At 41.6% G+C, this 18504-nt stretch overlaps 2 protein-coding genes and 1 long non-coding RNA gene across 7 annotated transcripts in view; 2 read left to right on the top strand and 1 right to left on the bottom strand.

Moving 5' to 3' along the window:
• Window positions 1-1319: 1319 nt before the first annotated feature.
• Window positions 1320-17170, bottom strand: babam1 (BRISC and BRCA1 A complex member 1). Its single transcript, XM_052464379.1, has 9 exons — window positions 17024-17170; window positions 15828-16259; window positions 15063-15121; window positions 14634-14754; window positions 14392-14470; window positions 14247-14271; window positions 13258-13384; window positions 3388-3474; window positions 1320-2205 (listed from the first exon to the last, which is right to left on the bottom strand). Exons 2-9 carry the CDS (start codon window positions 16245-16247, stop codon window positions 2005-2007), a joined length of 1119 nt encoding a protein of 372 aa, XP_052320339.1. The 5' UTR covers window positions 16248-16259; window positions 17024-17170; the 3' UTR covers window positions 1320-2004.
• On the top strand, window positions 3900-7786 carry LOC127907904 (uncharacterized). The gene is made up of 4 exons (XR_008065492.1): window positions 3900-4247; window positions 6605-6771; window positions 6866-6952; window positions 7661-7786. It is a non-coding gene; the product is annotated as an uncharacterized LOC127907904 (long non-coding RNA).
• Window positions 17171-17392: 222 nt separating the features above from the next.
• The window catches only part of ushbp1 (Usher syndrome 1C binding protein 1), a 40125-nt gene continuing 39013 nt past the window's right edge, over window positions 17393-18504 (top strand). For 4 of the 5 annotated variants that reach the window (XR_008065497.1, XR_008065498.1, XM_052464389.1 and 1 more), the window contains exon 1: window positions 17394-18260. Coding sequence is in view for 3 of the 5 variants with exons in the window: in XM_052464389.1 (XP_052320349.1) it covers window positions 18246-18260 (15 nt within the window). In the remaining 2 variants the exon portion in view is untranslated. Of the gene's footprint in view, window positions 18261-18504 lie in introns of all 5 variants that reach the window. The other variant, XM_052464390.1, reaches the window with a different exon arrangement.

Below are 18504 nucleotides of genomic sequence, written 5' to 3' on the forward strand. Positions count from 1 at the left end.
TGTCTGGTAGATTATAGTGGCTGGTAGATTATAGTGTCTGGTAGAATATAGTGTCTGGTAGATTATAGTGACTGGTAGATTATAGTGGCTGGTAGATTATAGTGGCTGGTAGATTATAGTGTCTGGTAGATTATAGTGGCTGGTAGATTATAGTGGCTGGTAGATTATAGTGGCTGGTAGATTATAGTGGCTGGTAGATTATAGTGGCTGGTAGATTATAGTGGCTGGTAGATTATAGTGGCTGGTAGATTATAGTGGCTGGTAGATTATAGTGGCTGGCAGATTATAGTGGCAGGTAGATTATAGTGGCAGGTAGATTATAGTGACTGGTAGATTATAGTGGCTGGTAGATTATAGTGGCTGGTAGATTATAGTGGCTGGTAGATTATAGTGGCTGGTAGATTATAGTGGCTGGTAGATTATAGTGGCTGGTAGATTATAGTGGCTGGTAGATTATAGTGGCTGGTAGATTATAGTGGCTGGTAGATTATAGTGGCTGGTAGATTATAGTGGCTGGTAGATTATAGTGGCAGGTAGATTATAGTGGCTGGTAGATTATAGTGGCTGGTAGATTATAGTGGCTGGTAGATTATAGTGGCTGGTAGATTATAGTGGCTGGTAGATTATAGTGTCTGGTAGATTATAGTGTCTGGTAGATTATAGTGTCTGGTAGATTATAGTGGCTAGTAGATTATAGTGGCTAGTAGATTATAGTGTCTGGTAGATTATAGTGTCTGGTAGATTATAGTGGCTAGTCTACCTGCCAGTTCCTGGTATACAGAAAAAGTTAGTTTTAGGCCCTGATTCCACTTCACAATACGTTGACAGATTACAATGATTGAACCAGGGTGTGCCGAGCGGGTGGCTACTGACATTTGATTTCTGTTCTTAAATCCGTTTTAGAGAGGCTGTGATTTGTGATGTTTTTGCCATAACCTCTCAAGATAGATGCTTATAAAAACATGATATATTTTTTGAAGTGTTATGAGATACAGGTCAGAGGGACTGACATCTCTGAAACAAAAACAGTCTAAACTGCCTTTGTCTCCATAACTCTAAAATAAAGACTGTGGTCCTCGAGGGATGTTTATCCTCGCTTTTTAAATCAAATATTTAATTATACCTGGGTCTCTAAACTCAATAGATGCCCCTACAAAGCAGTATATTACCAGTGAAACATTAAAAAGAGACCGTAGCCCCACGAGTACGGGGGCTGTCAACCATTGCTTGACTAAGCTTTCTAAAGGACACATACATATATACTGCCACCTAGTGGTGAAAAGACATACTAGGTCTGGGACACAAAAACAACATGTAGATTAAACCTAACATTTATCTTTTAATCATCAGATACAGATCAACGAAAGTACAATTGACAAAACAAGCAACATAAGTGGGAATTATAAACAGCCGATCTGACAAGGCAAACGTACCCATCAGAGGGTGTACGGATGGAAAAACAAGAGAATTAATCAGATTACAACCTTTCCCAAACAGCCCATGACAACAACCTTGCTCCTGACAGTGTATATAGCTATATTTAGTTATTTCAATGTACGTTTTCCACAAGCCAGCAATGGAAATGGGTGACATGTATTGTGTAGGCCTAGAAGTGCCACCATGGATTTCACTCTTTAAGACTTGTAGGGAAAACACCGTCCCCAGATCAGGTTTAAAACAAAATGGAATACATACACACATGCTTCTTAATTTCCCCATTGTTATCTCCTAGCAACCCATCTCCTTGTCCAGTTAGAGCAGTGTTCTCCAAGCCTGGTTCTGGAGAGCTACAGCGTGTGCAAACGTTTAGTCCAGGGCCGGGCACTAACACACTTGACTCAGCAGGCTTTTGTTCCAACCCTGCACTAACACACCTCTTGATTCAGTGTCAAATTAGCAAAAGCCTGCAGACCCTGTAACTCTCCAGGACCAGGGTACTCTGAAGACCCCCAAGTTAAACAACGGCCTCTCCTGGGGGTCCGTCGCTCTACCAGGCACCTCCAGTTAGACGGTGGCCTCTACGTCCTGGGGGTCATCTCCCTCTAGCAGGCTGTAGGAGGCATGGCTCTGGAAGGGTCTCTGGAGGGGGTGGGACAGCAGCTTGGCCATGCAGTTGTGGAGCTCGATGGCCGGCCCACACAGAGATACCTCGAAGTGGTAACAGGTGCCTTTAGAGTCCAGGTTACAGAACGATGTGTAGATGTCCTACAGAGAGATAAGAAATTACAGTTTAAGTGAAACGAGATCTCCTCTAAGTCTAACAGTTTCAGGTTTCAGTGATGGAACAGGAAGTGAATTCGAAAAGTATTCAGACCCCTTGACTGTTTCCATTTTGTTACGTTACAGCCTTATTCTAAAATGGATTAAATGTTTGCGAAGTTATATATATATATATAGTGCCTTGCGAAAGTATTCGGCCCCCTTGAACTTTGCGACCTTTTGCCACATTTCAGGCTTCAAACATAAAGATATAAAACTGTATTTTTTTGTGAAGAATCAACAACAAGTGGGACACAATCATGAAGTGGAACGACATTTATTGGATATTTCAAACTTTTTTAACAAATCAAAAACTGAAAAATTGGGCGTGCAAAATTATTCAGCCCCCTTAAGTTAATACTTTGTAGCGCCACCTTTTGCTGCGATTACAGCTGTAAGTCGCTTGGGGTATGTCTATCAGTTTTGCACATCGAGAGACTGAATTTTTTCCCCATTCCTCCTTGCAAAACAGCTCAACTAGATGATTCTGTGCTTCCAACATTGTGGCAACAGTTTGGGGGAAGGCCCTTTCCTGTTTCAGCATGACAATGCCCCCGTGCACAAAGCGAGATCCATACATAAAAGGTTTGTTTAGATCTATGTGGAAGAACTTGACTGGCCTGCACAGAGCCCTGACCATCGAACACCTTTGGGATGAATTGGAACGCCAACTGCGAGCCAGACCTAATCGCTCAACATCAGTGCCCAACCTCACTAATGCTCTCGTGGCTGAATGGAAGCAAGTCCCCGCAGCAATGTTCCAACATCTAGTGGAAAGCCTTCCCAGAAGAGTGAAGGCTGTTATAGCAGCAAAGGGGGGGACCACTCCATAATAATGCCCATGATTTTGGAATAAGATGTTCGACGAGCAGGTGTCCATTTACTTTTGGTCATGTAGTGTACATGAGTTGTAAGGTGCCACTAAAAGATGGAATTGTGTTTTTTCAGCAGGCTTCACAATCTCACATAGTAACATTTCAGAGCTTGGATGAATGTCTGTGGCGTTGTTCTCCTTGAATCCCTTCCCGCTCCTCGACCACTCACCCTCCAGTTGGCCTCATCCCCTCCCTCTCCTCGACCACTCACCCTCCAGTTGGCCTCATCCCCTCCCTCTCCTCGACCACTCACCCTCCAGCTGGCCTCATCCCCCTGCTCCTCAGCCCCGTTGTGAAGGTAAACCACATCAAAGAAGAAGTAGGGAGACAACAGCATGCTCTACAGGACGAGACGAGGACAGTTAGTGTATCTGTTCAAATAATACCACAAACACTGAAAGAGATAGGTCTCACCACAGATATAAGACACGTGATACACAGCTGTACAACATAGTATTCAGTGAAGTCAGAGCAGTAGACGTCTGAGAAGGTGATGGACACAGTGGTGGTATAGTAGTAGAGTTAACAGTAGACAGTAGTAGAGTTAACAGTAGACAGTAGTAGAGTTAACAGTAGACAGTAGTAGAGTTAACAGTAGACAGTAGTAGAGTTAACAGTAGACAATAGTAGAGTTAACAGTAGACAGTAGTAGAGTTAACAGTAGTAGGTTGATAGTGGTGGTATAGTAGTAGAGTTAACAGTAGACAGTAGTAGAGTTAACAGTAGTAGGTTGATAGTGTTGGTATAGTAGTAGAGTTAACAGTAGACAGTAGTAGAGTTAACAGTAGTAGGTTGATAGTGTTGGTATAGTAGTAGAGTTAACAGTAGACAGTAGTAGGTTGATAGTGGTGGTATAGTAGTAGAGTTAACAGTAGACAGTAGTAGGTTGATAGTGGTGGTATAGTAGTAGAGTTAACAGTAGACAGTAGTAGGTTGATAGTGTTGGTATAGTAGTAGAGTTAACAGTAGTAGGTTGATAGTGGTGGTATAGTAGTAGAGTTAACAGTAGACAGTAGTAGGTTGATAGTGGTGGTATAGTAGTAGAGTTAACAGTAGACAGTAGTAGGTTGATAGTGGTGGTATAGTAGTAGAGTTAACAGTAGATAGTAGTAGGTTGATAGTGGTGGTATAGTAGTAGAGTTAACAGTAGTAGGTTGACAGTGGTGGTATAGTAGTAGAGTTAACAGTAGTAGGTTGATAGTGGTGGTATAGTAGTAGAGTTAACAGTAGACAATAGTAGAGTTAACAGTAGACAGTAGTAGGTTGATAGTGGTGGTATAGTAGTATAGTTAACAGTAGTAGGTTGATAGTGTTGGTATAGTAGTAGAGTTAACAGTAGTAGGTTGATAGTGATGGTATAGTAGTAGAGTTAACAGTAGACAGTAGTATGTTGATAGTGTTGGTATAGTAGTAGAGTTAACAGTAGTAGGTTGATAGTGTTGGTATAGTAGTAGAGTTAACAGTAGACAGTAGTAGGTTGTGGTGGTATAGTAGTGTTGATAGTGGTGGTATAGTAGTAGAGTTAACAGTAGACAGTAGTAGGTTGATAGTGGTGGTATAGTAGTAGAGTTAACAGTAGACAGTAGTAGAGTTGATAGTGTGGTATAGTAGTAGAGTTAACAGTAGTACAGTAGTAGATAGTGTTGGTATAGTAGTAGAGTTAACAGTAGACAGTAGTAGGTTGATAGTGTTGGTATAGTAGTAGAGTTAACAGTAGTAGGTTGATAGTGGTGGTATAGTAGTAGAGTTAACAGTAGACAGTAGTAGTGTTGATAGTGGTGGTATAGTAGTAGAGTTAACAGTAGACAGGTAGGTTGATAGTGGTGGTATAGTAGTAGAGTTAACAGTAGACAGTAGTAGGTTGATAGTGTTGGTATAGTAGTAGAGTTAACAGTTAGACAGTAGTAGGTTGATAGTGAGTGGTATAGTAGTAGAGTTAACAGTAGTAGGTTGATAGTGTTGGTATAGTAGTAGAGTTAACAGTAGACAGTAGTAGGTTGATAGTGTTGGTATAGTAGTAGAGTTAACAGTAGACAGTAGTTGGTTGATATGTTGGTATAGTAGTAGAGTTAACAGTAGACAGTAGTAGGTTGATAGTGGTGGTATAGTAGTAGAGTTAACAGTAGACAGGTTGATAGTGGTGGTTGATAGTGGTGGTATAGTAGTAGAGTTAACAGTAGACAGTAGTAGGTTGATAGTGGTGGTATAGTAGTAGAACAGTAGACAGTAGTAGGTTGATAGTGGTGGTATAGTAGTAGAGTTAACAGTAGACAGTAGTAGGTTGATAGTGGTGGTATAGTAGTAGAGTTAACAGTAGACAGTAGTAGGTTGATAGTGGTGGTATAGTAGTAGAGTTAACAGTAGACAGTAGTAGGTTGATAGTGGTGGTATAGTAGTAGAGTTAACAGTAGTAGGTTGATAGTGGTGGTATAGTAGTAGAGTTAACAGTAGACAGTAGTAGGTTGATAGTGGTGGTATAGTAGTAGAGTTAACAGTAGACAGTAGTAGGTTGATAGTGGTGGTATAGTAGTAGAGTTAACAGTAGACAGTAGTAGGTTGATAGTGGTGGTATAGTAGTAGAGTTAACAGTAGACAGTAGTAGGTTGATAGTGGTGGTATAGTAGTAGAGTTAACAGTAGACAGTAGTAGGTTGATAGTGGTGGTATAGTAGTAGAGTTAACAGTAGACAATAGTAGAGTTAATAGTGGTGGTATAGTAGTAGGTTAGACAGTAGTGGTTGATAGTGTTGGTATAGTAGTAGAGTTAACAGTAGACAGTAGTAGGTTGATAGTGGTGGTATAGTAGTAGAGTTAACAGTAGTAGGTTGATAGTAGTGGTATAGTAGTAGAGTTAACAGTAGACAGTAGTAGGTTGATAGTGGTGGTATAGTAGTAGAGTTAACAGTTAGTAGGTTGATAGTGGTGGTATAGTAGTAGAGTTAACAGTAGACAGTAGTAGGTATGATAGTGGTGGTATAGTAGTAGAGTTAACAGTAGACAGTAGTAGGTTGATAGTGGTGGTATAGTAGTAGAGTTAACAGTAGACAGTAGTAGGTTGATAGTGGTGGTATAGTAGTAGAGTTAACAGTAGTAGTAGTTGATAGTGGTGGTATAGTAGTAGAGTTAACAGTAGACAGTAGGTAGGTGATAGTGGTGGTATAGTAGTAGAGTTAACAGTAGACAGTAGTAGGTTGATAGTGGTGGTATAGTAGTAGAGTTAACAGTAGACAGTAGTAGGTTGATAGTGGTGGTATAGTAGTAGAGTTAACAGTAGACAGTAGTAGGTTGATAGTGGTGGTATAGTAGTAGAGTTAACAGTAGACAGTAGTAGGTTGATAGTGTTGGTATAGTAGTAGAGTTAACAGTAGACAGGTTGATAGTGGTGGTATAGTAGTAGAGTTAACAGTAGACAGTAGTAGTGTAGTGAGTATAGTGTTGGTATAGGTGGTAGTTAACAGTAGACAGTAGTAGGTTGATAGTGGTGGTATAGTAGTAGAGTTAACAGTAGTAGGTTGATAGTGGTGGTATAGTAGTAGAGTTAACAGTAGACAGTAGTATGTTGATAGTGTTGGTATAGTAGTAGAGTTAACAGTAGTAGGTTGATAGTGGTGGTATAGTAGTAGAGTTAACAGTAGTAGGTTGATAGTGGTGGTATAGTAGTAGAGTTAACAGTAGACAGTAGTAGGTTGATAGTGGTGGTATAGTAGTAGAGTTAACAGTAGACAGTAGTAGGTTGATAGTGGTGGTATAGTAGTAGAGTTAACAGTAGACAGTAGTAGGTTGATAGTGTTGGTATAGTAGTAGAGTTAACAGTAGTAGGTTGATAGTGGTGGTATAGTAGTAGAGTTAACAGTAGACAGTAGTTGATAGTGTGGTATAGAGTAGTTAACAGTAGTAGGTTGATAGTAGTGGTATAGTAGAGAGTTAACAGTAGACAGTAGTAGTAGGTTGATAGTAGTAGAGTTAACAAGTATGAGTAGAGTTAACAGTAGACAGTAGTAGAGTTAGACAGGTAGTAGTGTTGGTATAGGTATAGTAGTAGAGTTAACAGTAGACAGTAGTAGGTTGATAGTGGTGGTATAGTAGTAGAGTTAACAGTAGTAGGTTGATAGTGGTGGTATAGTAGTAGAGTTAACAGTAGACAGTAGTAGGTTGATAGTGGTGGTATAGTAGTAGAGTTAACAGTAGACAGTAGTAGGTTGATAGTGGTGGTATAGTAGTAGAGTTAACAGTAGTAGTAGGTTGATAGTGGTGGTATAGTAGTAGAGTTAACAGTAGACAGTAGTAGTAGGTTGATAGTGGTGGTATAGTAGTAGAGTTAACAGTAGACAGTAGTAGGATGATAGTGGTGGTATAGTAGTAGAGTTAACAGTAGACAGTAGTAGGTTGATAGTGGTGGTATAGTAGTAGAGTTAACAGTAGACAGTAGTAGGTTGATAGTGGTGGTATAGTAGTAGAGTTAACAGTAGACAGTAGAGGTTAACAGTAGTGTTGGTATAGTAGAGAGTTAACAGTAGACAGTAGTAGGTTGATAGTGGTGGTATAGTAGTAGAGTTAACAGTAGACAGTAGTAGGTTGATAGTGGTGGTATAGTAGTAGAGTTAACAGTAGACAGTAGTAGGTTGATAGTGGTGGTATAGTAGTAGAGTTAACAGTAGACAGTAGGCTGAGTATAGTGTTAAGGTAGTAGACAGTAGACAGTAGTAGGTATGTTGGTATAGTAGTAGAGTTAACAGTAGACAGTAGTATAGTGGTAGTAGTAGAGTTAACAGTAGACAGTAGTAGGTGATAGTAGTAGAGTTAACAGTATAGTAGGTAGTGGTGGTAGTAGTAGAGTTAACAGTAGTAGGTTGATAGTGGTGGTATAGTAGTAGAGTTAACAGTAGACAGTAGTAGGTTGATAGTGTTGGTATAGTAGTAGAGTTAACAGTAGACAGTAGTAGGTGATAGTGGTGGTATAGTAGTAGAGTTAACAGTAGACAGTAGTAGAGTTAAAGTTGATAGTGGTATAGTAGTAGAGTTAACAGTAGACAGTAGTAGGTTGATAGTGTTGGTATAGTAGTAGAGTTAACAGTAGACAGTAGTAGTAGTAGAGTGATAGTGTTGATAGTAGTAGGTATAGTAGGTTGATAGTGTTAACAGTAGTAGTAGAGCAACAGTAGGTAGGTTGATAGTGGTGGTATAGTAGTAGAGTAACAGTAGAGTAGTAGGTTGATAGTGGTGGTAGTAGGAGTTAACAGAGACAGTAGTAGGTTGATAGTGGTGGTATAGTAGTAGAGTTAACAGTAGTAGGTTGATAGTGTTGGTATAGTAGTAGAGTTAACAGTAGACAGTAGTAGGTTGATAGTGTTGGTATAGTAGTAGAGTTAACAGTAGACAGGTAGTATGTTAACAGAGACAGTAGTGATTGGTATAGTAGTAGAGTTAACAGTAGACAGTAGGTTGATAGTGGTGGTATAGTAGTAGAGTTAACAGTAGACAGTAGTAGGTTGATAGTGTTGGTATAGTAGTAGAGTTATAGACAGTAGTAGGTTGATAGTGGTGGTATAGTAGTAGAGTTACAGTCACATAGTAGATAGTAGTAGAGCTAACAGTACAGTAGTAGGTTGATAGTGTTGGTATAGTAGTAGAGCCCAGTAGACAGTAGTTGGTTGATAGTGGTGGTATAGTAGTAGAGTTAACAGTAGACAGTAGAGGTTGGTGGTGGTATAGCAGTAACGTTCTACACAGTTGTTGGTATAGTAGTAGAGTTAACAGTAGACAGTAGTAGGTTGATAGTGGTGGTATAGTAGTAGAGTTAACAACAGTAGTAGGTTGATAGTGGTGGTATAGTAGTAGAGTTAACAGTAGACAGTAGTAGGTTGATAGTGTTGGTATAGTAGTAGAGTTAACAGTAGACAGTAGTAGGTTGATAGTGGTGGTATAGTAGTAGAGTTAACAGTAGACAGTAGTAGGTTGAGTTGGTATAGTATAGAGCACAGTAGACAGTAGTAGGTTGATAGTGGTATAGTAGAGAGTTAACAGTGACAGTAGTAGGTTGATAGTGGTGGTATAGTAGTAGAGTTAACAAAGACAGTAGGTTGATAGTGGTGGTATAGTAGTAGAGTTAACAGTAGTAGGTTGATAGTGTTGGTATAGTAGTAGAGTTAACACAGTAGACAGTTGGTATAGTAGGAGTTAAACAGTAGACAGTAGTAGGTTGATAGTGGTGAGTAGAGTTAACAGTAACAGTAGTAGGTTGATAGTGTTAGTATAGTAGTAGAGCTAACAGTAGACAGTGTAGGTTGATAGTGGTGGTATAGTAGTAGAGTCAGTTAGACAGTAGTAGGTTGATAGTGGGGTATAGTAGTAGAGTTAACAGTAGACAGTAGTAGGTTGAAGTTGCAAAATCAGTAAAGTAGTAGGTTGATCTGGTGGTATAGTAGTAAAACATAGACAGTAGATAAAATTAATCCAGACAGTAGTTTGATAGTGGTGGTATAGTAGTAGAGTTAACAGTGACAAGTAGGTTGATAGTGGTTGAGTAGGTTAAAGCACTAAATAAACTTCATAGTAAACTAGAGCTAACAGCAGACAGTAGTAGGCTGATAGTGGTGGTATAGTAGTGAGTTAACAGTAACAAAGTAGGTTGATAGTGGTGGTATAGTAGTAGAGTTAACAGTAGACAGTAGTAGGTTGATAGTGGTGGTATAGTAGTAGAGCAAGTTCAGTAGTAGACAGTAGTAGGTTGAAGTGGTGGTAGTAGGGTTAACAGTAGTAGGTTTCATAGTGTGGTATAGTAGTAGAGTTACAGTAGACATAGTAGGTTGATGGGGTATAGTAGTAGAGACAATGGTAACAGTAGTAGGTTGATAGTGGTGGTCCTAGTAGTAGAGTTAACAGTAGACAGTAGGCTTAGTAGGTTGATAGTGGTGGTATAGTAGTAGAGCCAGTAGACAGTAGTAGGTTGATTGTGGTATAGTAGTAGAGTTAACAGTAAGTAGTAGGTTGATAGTGGTGGTATAGTAGTAGAGCTAATAGTAACAGGAGGCAGGGTTGATAGTGGGTATAGTAGAGAGTTAACAGCAGTCTAACAGTAGTAGGCCAGATAGTGGTGGCTAGTAGTAGAGTTAACAGTAGAGTACTAGTCTCAACCAGTAGTAGGTTGATAGTGTTGATAGTGGTTTACTGAAGACTCATCTAGAGTTCAGTGGGTCTGATAGTGTTGGTATAGTAGTAGAGTTAAACAGGTAGGTTGATAGTGTGGTATAGGTGAACAGTAGACAGTAGTAGGTGATAGAGCAACGTAGAGTTAACGTAGTTAGGTTGGATAGTGTGGTATACCGGTTCCCCAGCACAGTAGTAGGATAGTCTATAGTAGTAGAGTTAACCCAGTAGTTACAGTGGTGCTATAGTCAGTAGAGTTAACAGTAGGGTATAGTAGTGATAGTGGTGGTATAGTAGTAGAGTTAACAGTAGACAGTAGTAGAGTTAACAGTAGGTGGTTGATAGTGGTGGTATAGTAGTGAGCAACAGTAGACAGTAGTAGGTTGATAGTGGTGGTATAGTAGTAGAGTTAACAGTAGACAGTAGTAGGTTGAGTGTTGGTATAGGGTAGAGTTAACAGTGACAGTAGTAGGTTGATAGTGTTGTAGAGTAAACAGTAGTAGGTTGAACCCTAGTACAGTAGACAGTAGGTTGTGTAGTGAGTTAACAGGAGAGTCTAGGTTGATAGTGGTGGTATAGTAGTAGAGTTAACAGTTGTCTCAGTAGTGGTTGAGTTGGTGGTATAGTAAGAGTTCCAGTCTAGTGGTTGATGTGTTGGTATAGTAGTAGAGTTAACAGTAGTGGTAGAGTTAACAGTAGTAGGTAGGTGGTATAGTAGTAGAGGTGTAGTATAAAGTAGGTTAACATAGTGAGCAGTAGTAGGTTGATAGTGGTGGTATAGTAGCCCAGTCCAGTAGGTTGATAGTGGTGGTATAGGTAGAGTTAACAGTAGACAATAGTGGTGGTAGAGTTAACAGTAGACAGTAGTAGGTTGATAGTGGTGGTATAGTAGAGTTAACAGTAGTAGTTTGTAGTGGTAGTTTAACAGTATCTAGAGTAGACAGTAGTAGGTTGATAGTGTTGGTATAGTAGTAGAGTTAACAGGTAGTCAGTAGTGGTTGATAGTGGTGGTATAGTAGTAGAGTTAACAGTAGACAGTGGTGGTATAGTAGTAGTAGGTTTGATAGTGGTGGTATTAGAGTTAACAGTAGTAGGTTGATAGTGGTGGTATAGTAGTAGAGTTAACAGTAGACAATAGTAGGTTTGATAGTGGTGGTATAGTAGTAGAGTTAACAGTAGACAATAGTAGGTTGATAGTGAGTATAGTAGAGTTAACAGTGTAGGTTGATAGTGTTGGTATCCCCAGTCCACCTGGGTTGATAGTGTTGGTATAGTAGTAGAGTTAACAGTGACTGCCTTGATAGTTGTGGTATAGTAGTAGAGTTAACAGTAGACAGTAGTAGTAGGTTGATAGTGGTAGGTTGATAGTTAAAGTGTATAGTTAACAGTAGACAGTAGTAGGTTGATAGATTTATTTATGTGGTATAGCCAGAGTTAACAGTATAAGTAGGTTGATAGTTAGTAGTGGTATAGTAGCCAGTAGAAGGAGGTTGATAGTGTTATAGCCAGTAGAGTTAACAGTAGACAGTAGGTTGATAGTGGTGGTATAGTAGTAGAGTTAACAGTAGACAGTAGTAGGTTGATCTTGGTATAGTAGTAGAGTTAACAGTAGTAGTAGGTTGATAGTGGTGGTATAGTAGTAGAGTTAACAGTAGACAGTAGTAGGTTGATAGTGGTGGTACACCTAGTAGATTAGCTTGCTGTTTGATAGGGTGGTATTAGAGTTAGGGTTGACAATAGTAGAGTTAACAGTAGACAGTTAACAGACAATAGTAGGTTGATAGTGTTGGTATAGTAGTAGTAGTTAACAGTAGACAGTAGTAGGTTGATAGTGTTGGTATAGTAGTAGAGTTAACAGTAGGTAGGTTGATAGTGTTAGTAGAGTTAACAGACAGTAGTAGGTTGATAGTGTTGGTATATAGTTAGAGTTAACAGGTAGACAGTAGTAGGTTGATAGTGGTGGTATAAGAGTTAACAGTAGACAGATAGTGGTGGTAGTGATTAACAGTAGTAGGTGGTGATAGTAGTAGTAGAGTTAACAGTAGACAGTAGTAGGTTGATAGTGTTGGTATAGTAGTAGAGTTAACAGTAGTAGGTTGATAGTGGTGGTATAGGTAGAGTTTAGTAGTAGGTTGATAGTGGTGGTATAGTAGTAGAGTTAACAGTAGACAGTAGTAGGTTGATACAGTGGTATAGGTCCAGTAGTAGGTTGATCCCTAGTAGAGTTAACAGTGTCTGTAGGGGCTGAACTGCAGCTGTCCAACAGTGTCTACTGTAGATAGAGTTAACGGTAGGGTTGAGGTGTTGGTATAGTAGTAGAGTTAGGTAACAGTAGTAGGTTGATAGTGGTGGTATAGTAGTAGAGAAGTAGATCTAGTAGAGTTAACTTCTGTAGTAGGTTGATAGTGGTGGTATAGTAGCAGAGGATAGTAGGTTGACAGCAGTTAGTAGAGTTAACAGTAGAAGATACAGTGTTGCATAGTAGTAGCCACAGCAGAGGATAGTAGGTTGACAGTGGTGGTATAGTAGTAGAGTTAACAGCAGAGGATACAGGATAGTAGTAGAGTTAACAGCCACATAGTAGTGAGTATAGAGTAGAGTTAACAGGGTAGGTTGATAGTAGTAGTTACAAATAGTAGCAGAGGACAGTAGTAGGTTGATAGTGGTGGTATAGTAGCAGAGTTAACAGTACCACAGTGGTGGTAGTAGGTTGATAGTGGTGGTATAGTAGTAGAGTTAACAGTAGTAGGTTGATAGTGGTGGTATAGAGCATACAGTAGTAGGTTGACAGCAGTAGGATTACAGGACAGTAGTTAACGTAGTACAGCAGAGGATACAGTAGTAGGTTGATAGTGTTGGTAGTAGTAGAGTTAACAGCAGAGGTTGATAGTGTTGGTATAGGAGTAGAGTTAACAGTAGTATGTTGACAGCATAGAGGGTTAACAGGACAATAGTAGGTTGTTACAGTGGTGGTCCACAGCAGTGTCTGAGGGGCTGAACTGCAGCTGTCCAGCGTGTCTACTGTAGATGAGGAGAGTCCTGACTACAAACGGAGGGGGGATGGTCTGGATGTTGTCCATGAGAGGAAGATCTATCTTCTGACGGCTACAAGGACAGCAGAGGATACAGGACAGCAGTTACGACCACAGCAGAGGATACAGGACAGCAGTTACGGCCACAGCAGAGGATACAGGACAGCAGTTACGGCCACAGCAGAGGATACAGGACAGCAGTTACGACCACAGCAGAGGATACAGGACAGCAGTTACAGCCACAGCAGAGGGTACAGGACAGCAGTTACAACCACAGCAGAGGATACAGGACAGCAGTTACAACCACAGCAGAGGATACAGGACAGCAGTTACAACCACAGCAGAGGGTACAGGACAGCAGTTACGGCCACAGCAGAGGATACAGGACAGCAGTTACAACCACAGCAGAGGATACAGGACAGCAGTTACAGCCACAGCAGAGGATACAGGACAGCAGTTACAGCCACAGCAGAGGGTACAGGACAGCAGTTACGACCACAGCAGAGGATACAGGACAGCAGTTACAAACACAGCAGAGGATACAGGACAGCAGTTACAGCCACAGCAGAGGATACAGGACAGCAGTTACAGCCACAGCAGAGGATACAGGACAGCAGTTACAACCACAGCAGAGGATACAGGACAGCAGTTACAACCACAGCAGAGGATACAGGACAGCAGTTACAGCCACAGCAGAGGGTACAGGACAGCAGTTACGACCACAGCAGAGGGTACAGGACAGCAGTTACGACCACAGCAGAGGGTACAGGACAGCAGTTACGACCACAGCAGAGGATACAGGACAGCAGTTATGACCACAGCAGAGGATACAGGACAGCAGGTACAGCCACAGCAGAGGGTACAGCACAACAGTTACGACCACAGCAGAAGGGAAAAGTAGAGAAGTGATTAAAGGAGGAAGTGATGTAACTTACATAACACTAAGAAGATCCTCTAGATCTGGTGAAGGATATTAAGGAGACAACGTCCAGGATGTTTAGCCCCAACAGTAATACAATACCACACTAGACTACACTACAGGCTGAATGGCTTGTTGTTGTTGTGACAAAGGAAGGATACTGAAGGTTTCACACACGTTGGTGTCCAGGTCATAGAGACAGCTGCACAGCTCCCTGGGGTCAGAGGTGAAACCTGACAGCTAAGAGAGAGAGCAACACACACATGCATACGGAAATGATGGAATATAATTAGACTCAAATTGGAAACAGTACCATGTGATAACTGAGCATAATAATAACGGTTTGGTTGTGGCCTTCAGGAAAAATACATTTACATAAAGTGACTGGGCCAACAACACTCACCCACAAGGCATCATCATTAACAACCACCAGGGCAAACTCATGGCGCTTGTCAATCTTGTGTTTTGTTCTCACAAACATCTCAATCATCTTCTGGGAAATATTGAGAGCGTTGGTCTTGGATCTGAAGGGAGAGGGGAAAGGATGCAGAACTTTGGACATAGTCAGAGAGTGGCCACTTCACGTGTCGTCAAGCAGATAACAGATATGGGACGCCTAGTGGTCAAAGTGTTGGACTAGTAACCTGACAAGTTGCTTGATCGAATCCCCGAGCTGACAAGGTACAAATCTGTCGTTCTGCCCCTGAACAAGGTAGTTAACCCACTGTTCCTAGGCCGTCATTGTAAATAAGAATTTGTTCTTAACTGACTTGCCTAGTTAAATAAAGGTTAAATAAAAAAATATGCCAACAAGACCAGAAGTAGAACTCACCCATTGAAGGACTCCAGTTTTTGTGATGACATCTCTTCAGAGAGATCCAAACAGATGATCTGTCATAATAAAACATATAGGATTACAATCTTAGAACAACACGGTCTGAGCCCATCCCTTCGCACGTCCTTACATCTAGCCTAAATCCCAGGAGTGAACTTCATCAGCCCAATATCTCTCACTATGACATCCCTTCGCACGTCCTTACATCTAGCCTAAATCCCAGGAGTGAACTTCATCAGCCCAATATCTCTCACTATGACATCCCTTCGCACGTCCTTACATCTAGCCTAAATCCCAGGAGTGAACTTCATCAGCCCAATATCTCTCACTATGACATCCCTTCGCACGTCCTTACATCTAGCCTAAATCCCAGGAGTGAACTTCATCAGCCCAATATCTCTCACTATGACATCCCTTCGCATGTCCTTACATCTAGCCTAAATCCCAGGAGTGAACTTCATCAGCCCAATATCTCTCACTATGACATCCCTTCGCACGTCCTTACATCTAGCCTAAATCCCAGGAGTGAACTTCATCAGCCCAATATCTCTCACTATGACATCCCTTCGCACGTCCTTACATCTAGCCTAAATCCCAGGAGTGAACTTCATCAGCCCAATATCTCTCACTATGACATCCCTTCGCATGTCCTTACATCTAGCCTAAATCCCAGGAGTGAACTTCATCAGCCCAATATCTCTCACTATGACATCCCTTTGATCTCATTCCGTTTCTAGTCATCAACAATACAGGATCACGCACCACTTTCTCTGGACAGTTGACGCGGGGTGCTCGTAGCTGGAACTCTGCTGTGGGAGGGATGGGGGGCGTCAGGGGGGGAGGAGCCTGGGTGGGTTTGGGCCTGTCCTTGGCCACTGGCGTGGGGGTGGGCAGGCCTACTATGGCATTGACCGTAGCTGCCACTATAGGGGCTACGGTCTGGGCTGTGGTGGCAGAGACTGTGGTGGTGGTGGAGCTAGGAGGGCTGTCGCTGGTCGAGGCCTCCCCCTCTCCCTCCACTCGGCTTCCCACTGCGGGCTGCGGGGTGCTGGGGTTGCTGTTGCCTAGGCTACCAGTGCTGCTGCGCCTGTCCTCTGCACCCTCCGGGTTTGAGCGTGTTCTGGGCCGCAGCTCCACAGATCGCTCCTCTCCGTCTGCTGGGCCGGGCTGTGGGGTCTCCATGGATACTGGTTGCTGCGGGGATATATATTTCAGTTATTAATTTATTTTAAAGGTTATTTGATGGAAACAGATGAGCTTAAAATATGGACACAATGAATGACACGTGTGAAGCAGCCGTGTGGATTAGTGCTCTCCGGGATCCTTGAGATGTCCCTAAAGCCTAACCACTACTCTAATCGTTTTAAATGTCGTTTTAAACTTCAATGGGGTGACGTCCCAAGGAACCTGTTAAGACATCAATCCGTGTGATGCATTGGCTGGCCTGCTACTGGATTTGGTGCTGGGGGGAGAGGTGATATATTTGGCCTGTATCCCTAGTGCGAGTTTCGGGAACCAGGGCGCATCCTCTAGTCTTGACGTCCACAAGCCTTTCTCAGAAATCCTCTCGGCTGTCAGGGGGCCAAATTAATCCCTCCAGAAAATAAAATAAAAAGATACCAGGAGCAGGCAGTCAGTGAGGCAGTAGCCAGCCTCTCGACAGCAACAGTTAATCACATAGTTCACTTTTCACAAATAGTTCACGTTTCACTTCTCCGGACAGGGCAAAATGTGAGCCCTAATCTCAAAAACAGCACGAGAGGCTGCATATTGAACACATACAGGGGATGAATCAATATGAATCCATAGCTAGCAAACCAGCTAGCTAAATACTGGAACGAGCAATGTAAATGACACCGGCTCAGGCAGCTGGCTGGCTAGCTAACGTTAGCAATCTCAGCTTCGAAACTAAAGCATAGATATGCGTAAACATAGTTAGATTTAAAACGCCAACTTACATTTTTTTCCCAGGAAATACCTCGGTTATACGTCTATAAAACGAAGAAAACGAATGAAATATAGTTCATATTTCGCTAACTATTTGTTGTGTACGGCCATCTTCCCGGAAGAATGTCAATCAGGAATTCCGGCAGCGGGGAATTGAGGTTATTGTAGTCCAAATATGAAATGTCCTGTAAAATCATATAATACTGTATGTAATCAGATACATTGTTGCTAATATTATGTCAATGGGTCCACTTATTTTCAGCAAACAAGTAACTTCCCCTTTATATGATGACACAATTCAAGTAAATAATGAAGCAACTTGAAGTTTATTAGTTCATATTTTTTATTTAACCAGGTAGGCAAGTTGAGAACAAGTTCTCATTTACAACTATGACCTGGCCAAGATAAAGCAAAGCAGTGCGACACAAACAACAACACAGAGTTACATATGGAATAAACAAACGTACAGTCAATAACACAATAGAAATATCTATTTCCAGTGCATGCAAATGTAGTAAGATTAGGGAGGTACGGCAATAAATAGACCATAGTGACGAAATAATTACAATTGAGCAATGTGAGTGTTCATAAACATGAAGTGGACTTGGACGTACATTAAGAAGGATTACCAACCATATCGTCACTCAAATGCTTATGCTTAGCTTCTGAAAGTGGGCATCTCAACTGAGATAAAAACACAGTACACAATCAGAGACAGACAGGAAGAGTTCCAATGCGAGGGAGAACAAGGGTTGGGTTGGGATCACTATCTGACTTTTTTCCCCCCCATTTGCTACTAGATGCCAAAACGCCTCTAGATGCCAATCTACCGAATTGTGATATCCTGGAGCTGAGATGGAGCTGGAACAGACAGAGTGATGTCACTGAACTCCTAAAACTAAAATACCAATACACCAGAGGCTTCACACAGACAGAGAGATACAGAAATAGATAAATAGAAAGAGAGAGAGAAATGGTGAGTGTCTGAAAGAGAGAGAGAGAGATGGGGGGGCTCCCAGTCGAGCAGGGTAGGCAGCACACAGGCAGGCAGAAGTTTTACAACAGAGAGAAACGGAGGAACCATTGGAAGGTATAATTATACAAAACTACAGGCAACAGGATAGCAGTGTCTGGCTGCAGCAGCACCACAGAGGTTAGCTCAGTTCTCCAGTGTTTAATGGCAGTTAGTGGACAACAGATAGAAGCAGGAGAATCACAGTGAGCTTCTGACTCATGGAAGCCATGGAGGTAAGTCTATCATGTCCTCTTTGTTAACTGAGAGGGGGGGGGGCTTGTCAATTTGATCTTGTACCAAACCAAGCATAACACACGTTCAAAGGTGCTGACTGCTGGCATGAAAACATGTGAGGGGTAGCCTTCCTAACAGTCATATTAGAGTGTTTTTTTCCTTTACCATCAAGGCTACGTGTACCTGTACAGTAACTCACATGTTGCAATGAACTCACACCATTGATGTCTTTCATTGGACACG

This window comes from Oncorhynchus keta, chromosome 1, assembly GCF_023373465.1.
Source record: "Oncorhynchus keta strain PuntledgeMale-10-30-2019 chromosome 1, Oket_V2, whole genome shotgun sequence".
In the NCBI taxonomy this organism is placed as follows: domain Eukaryota; kingdom Metazoa; phylum Chordata; class Actinopteri; order Salmoniformes; family Salmonidae; genus Oncorhynchus; species Oncorhynchus keta.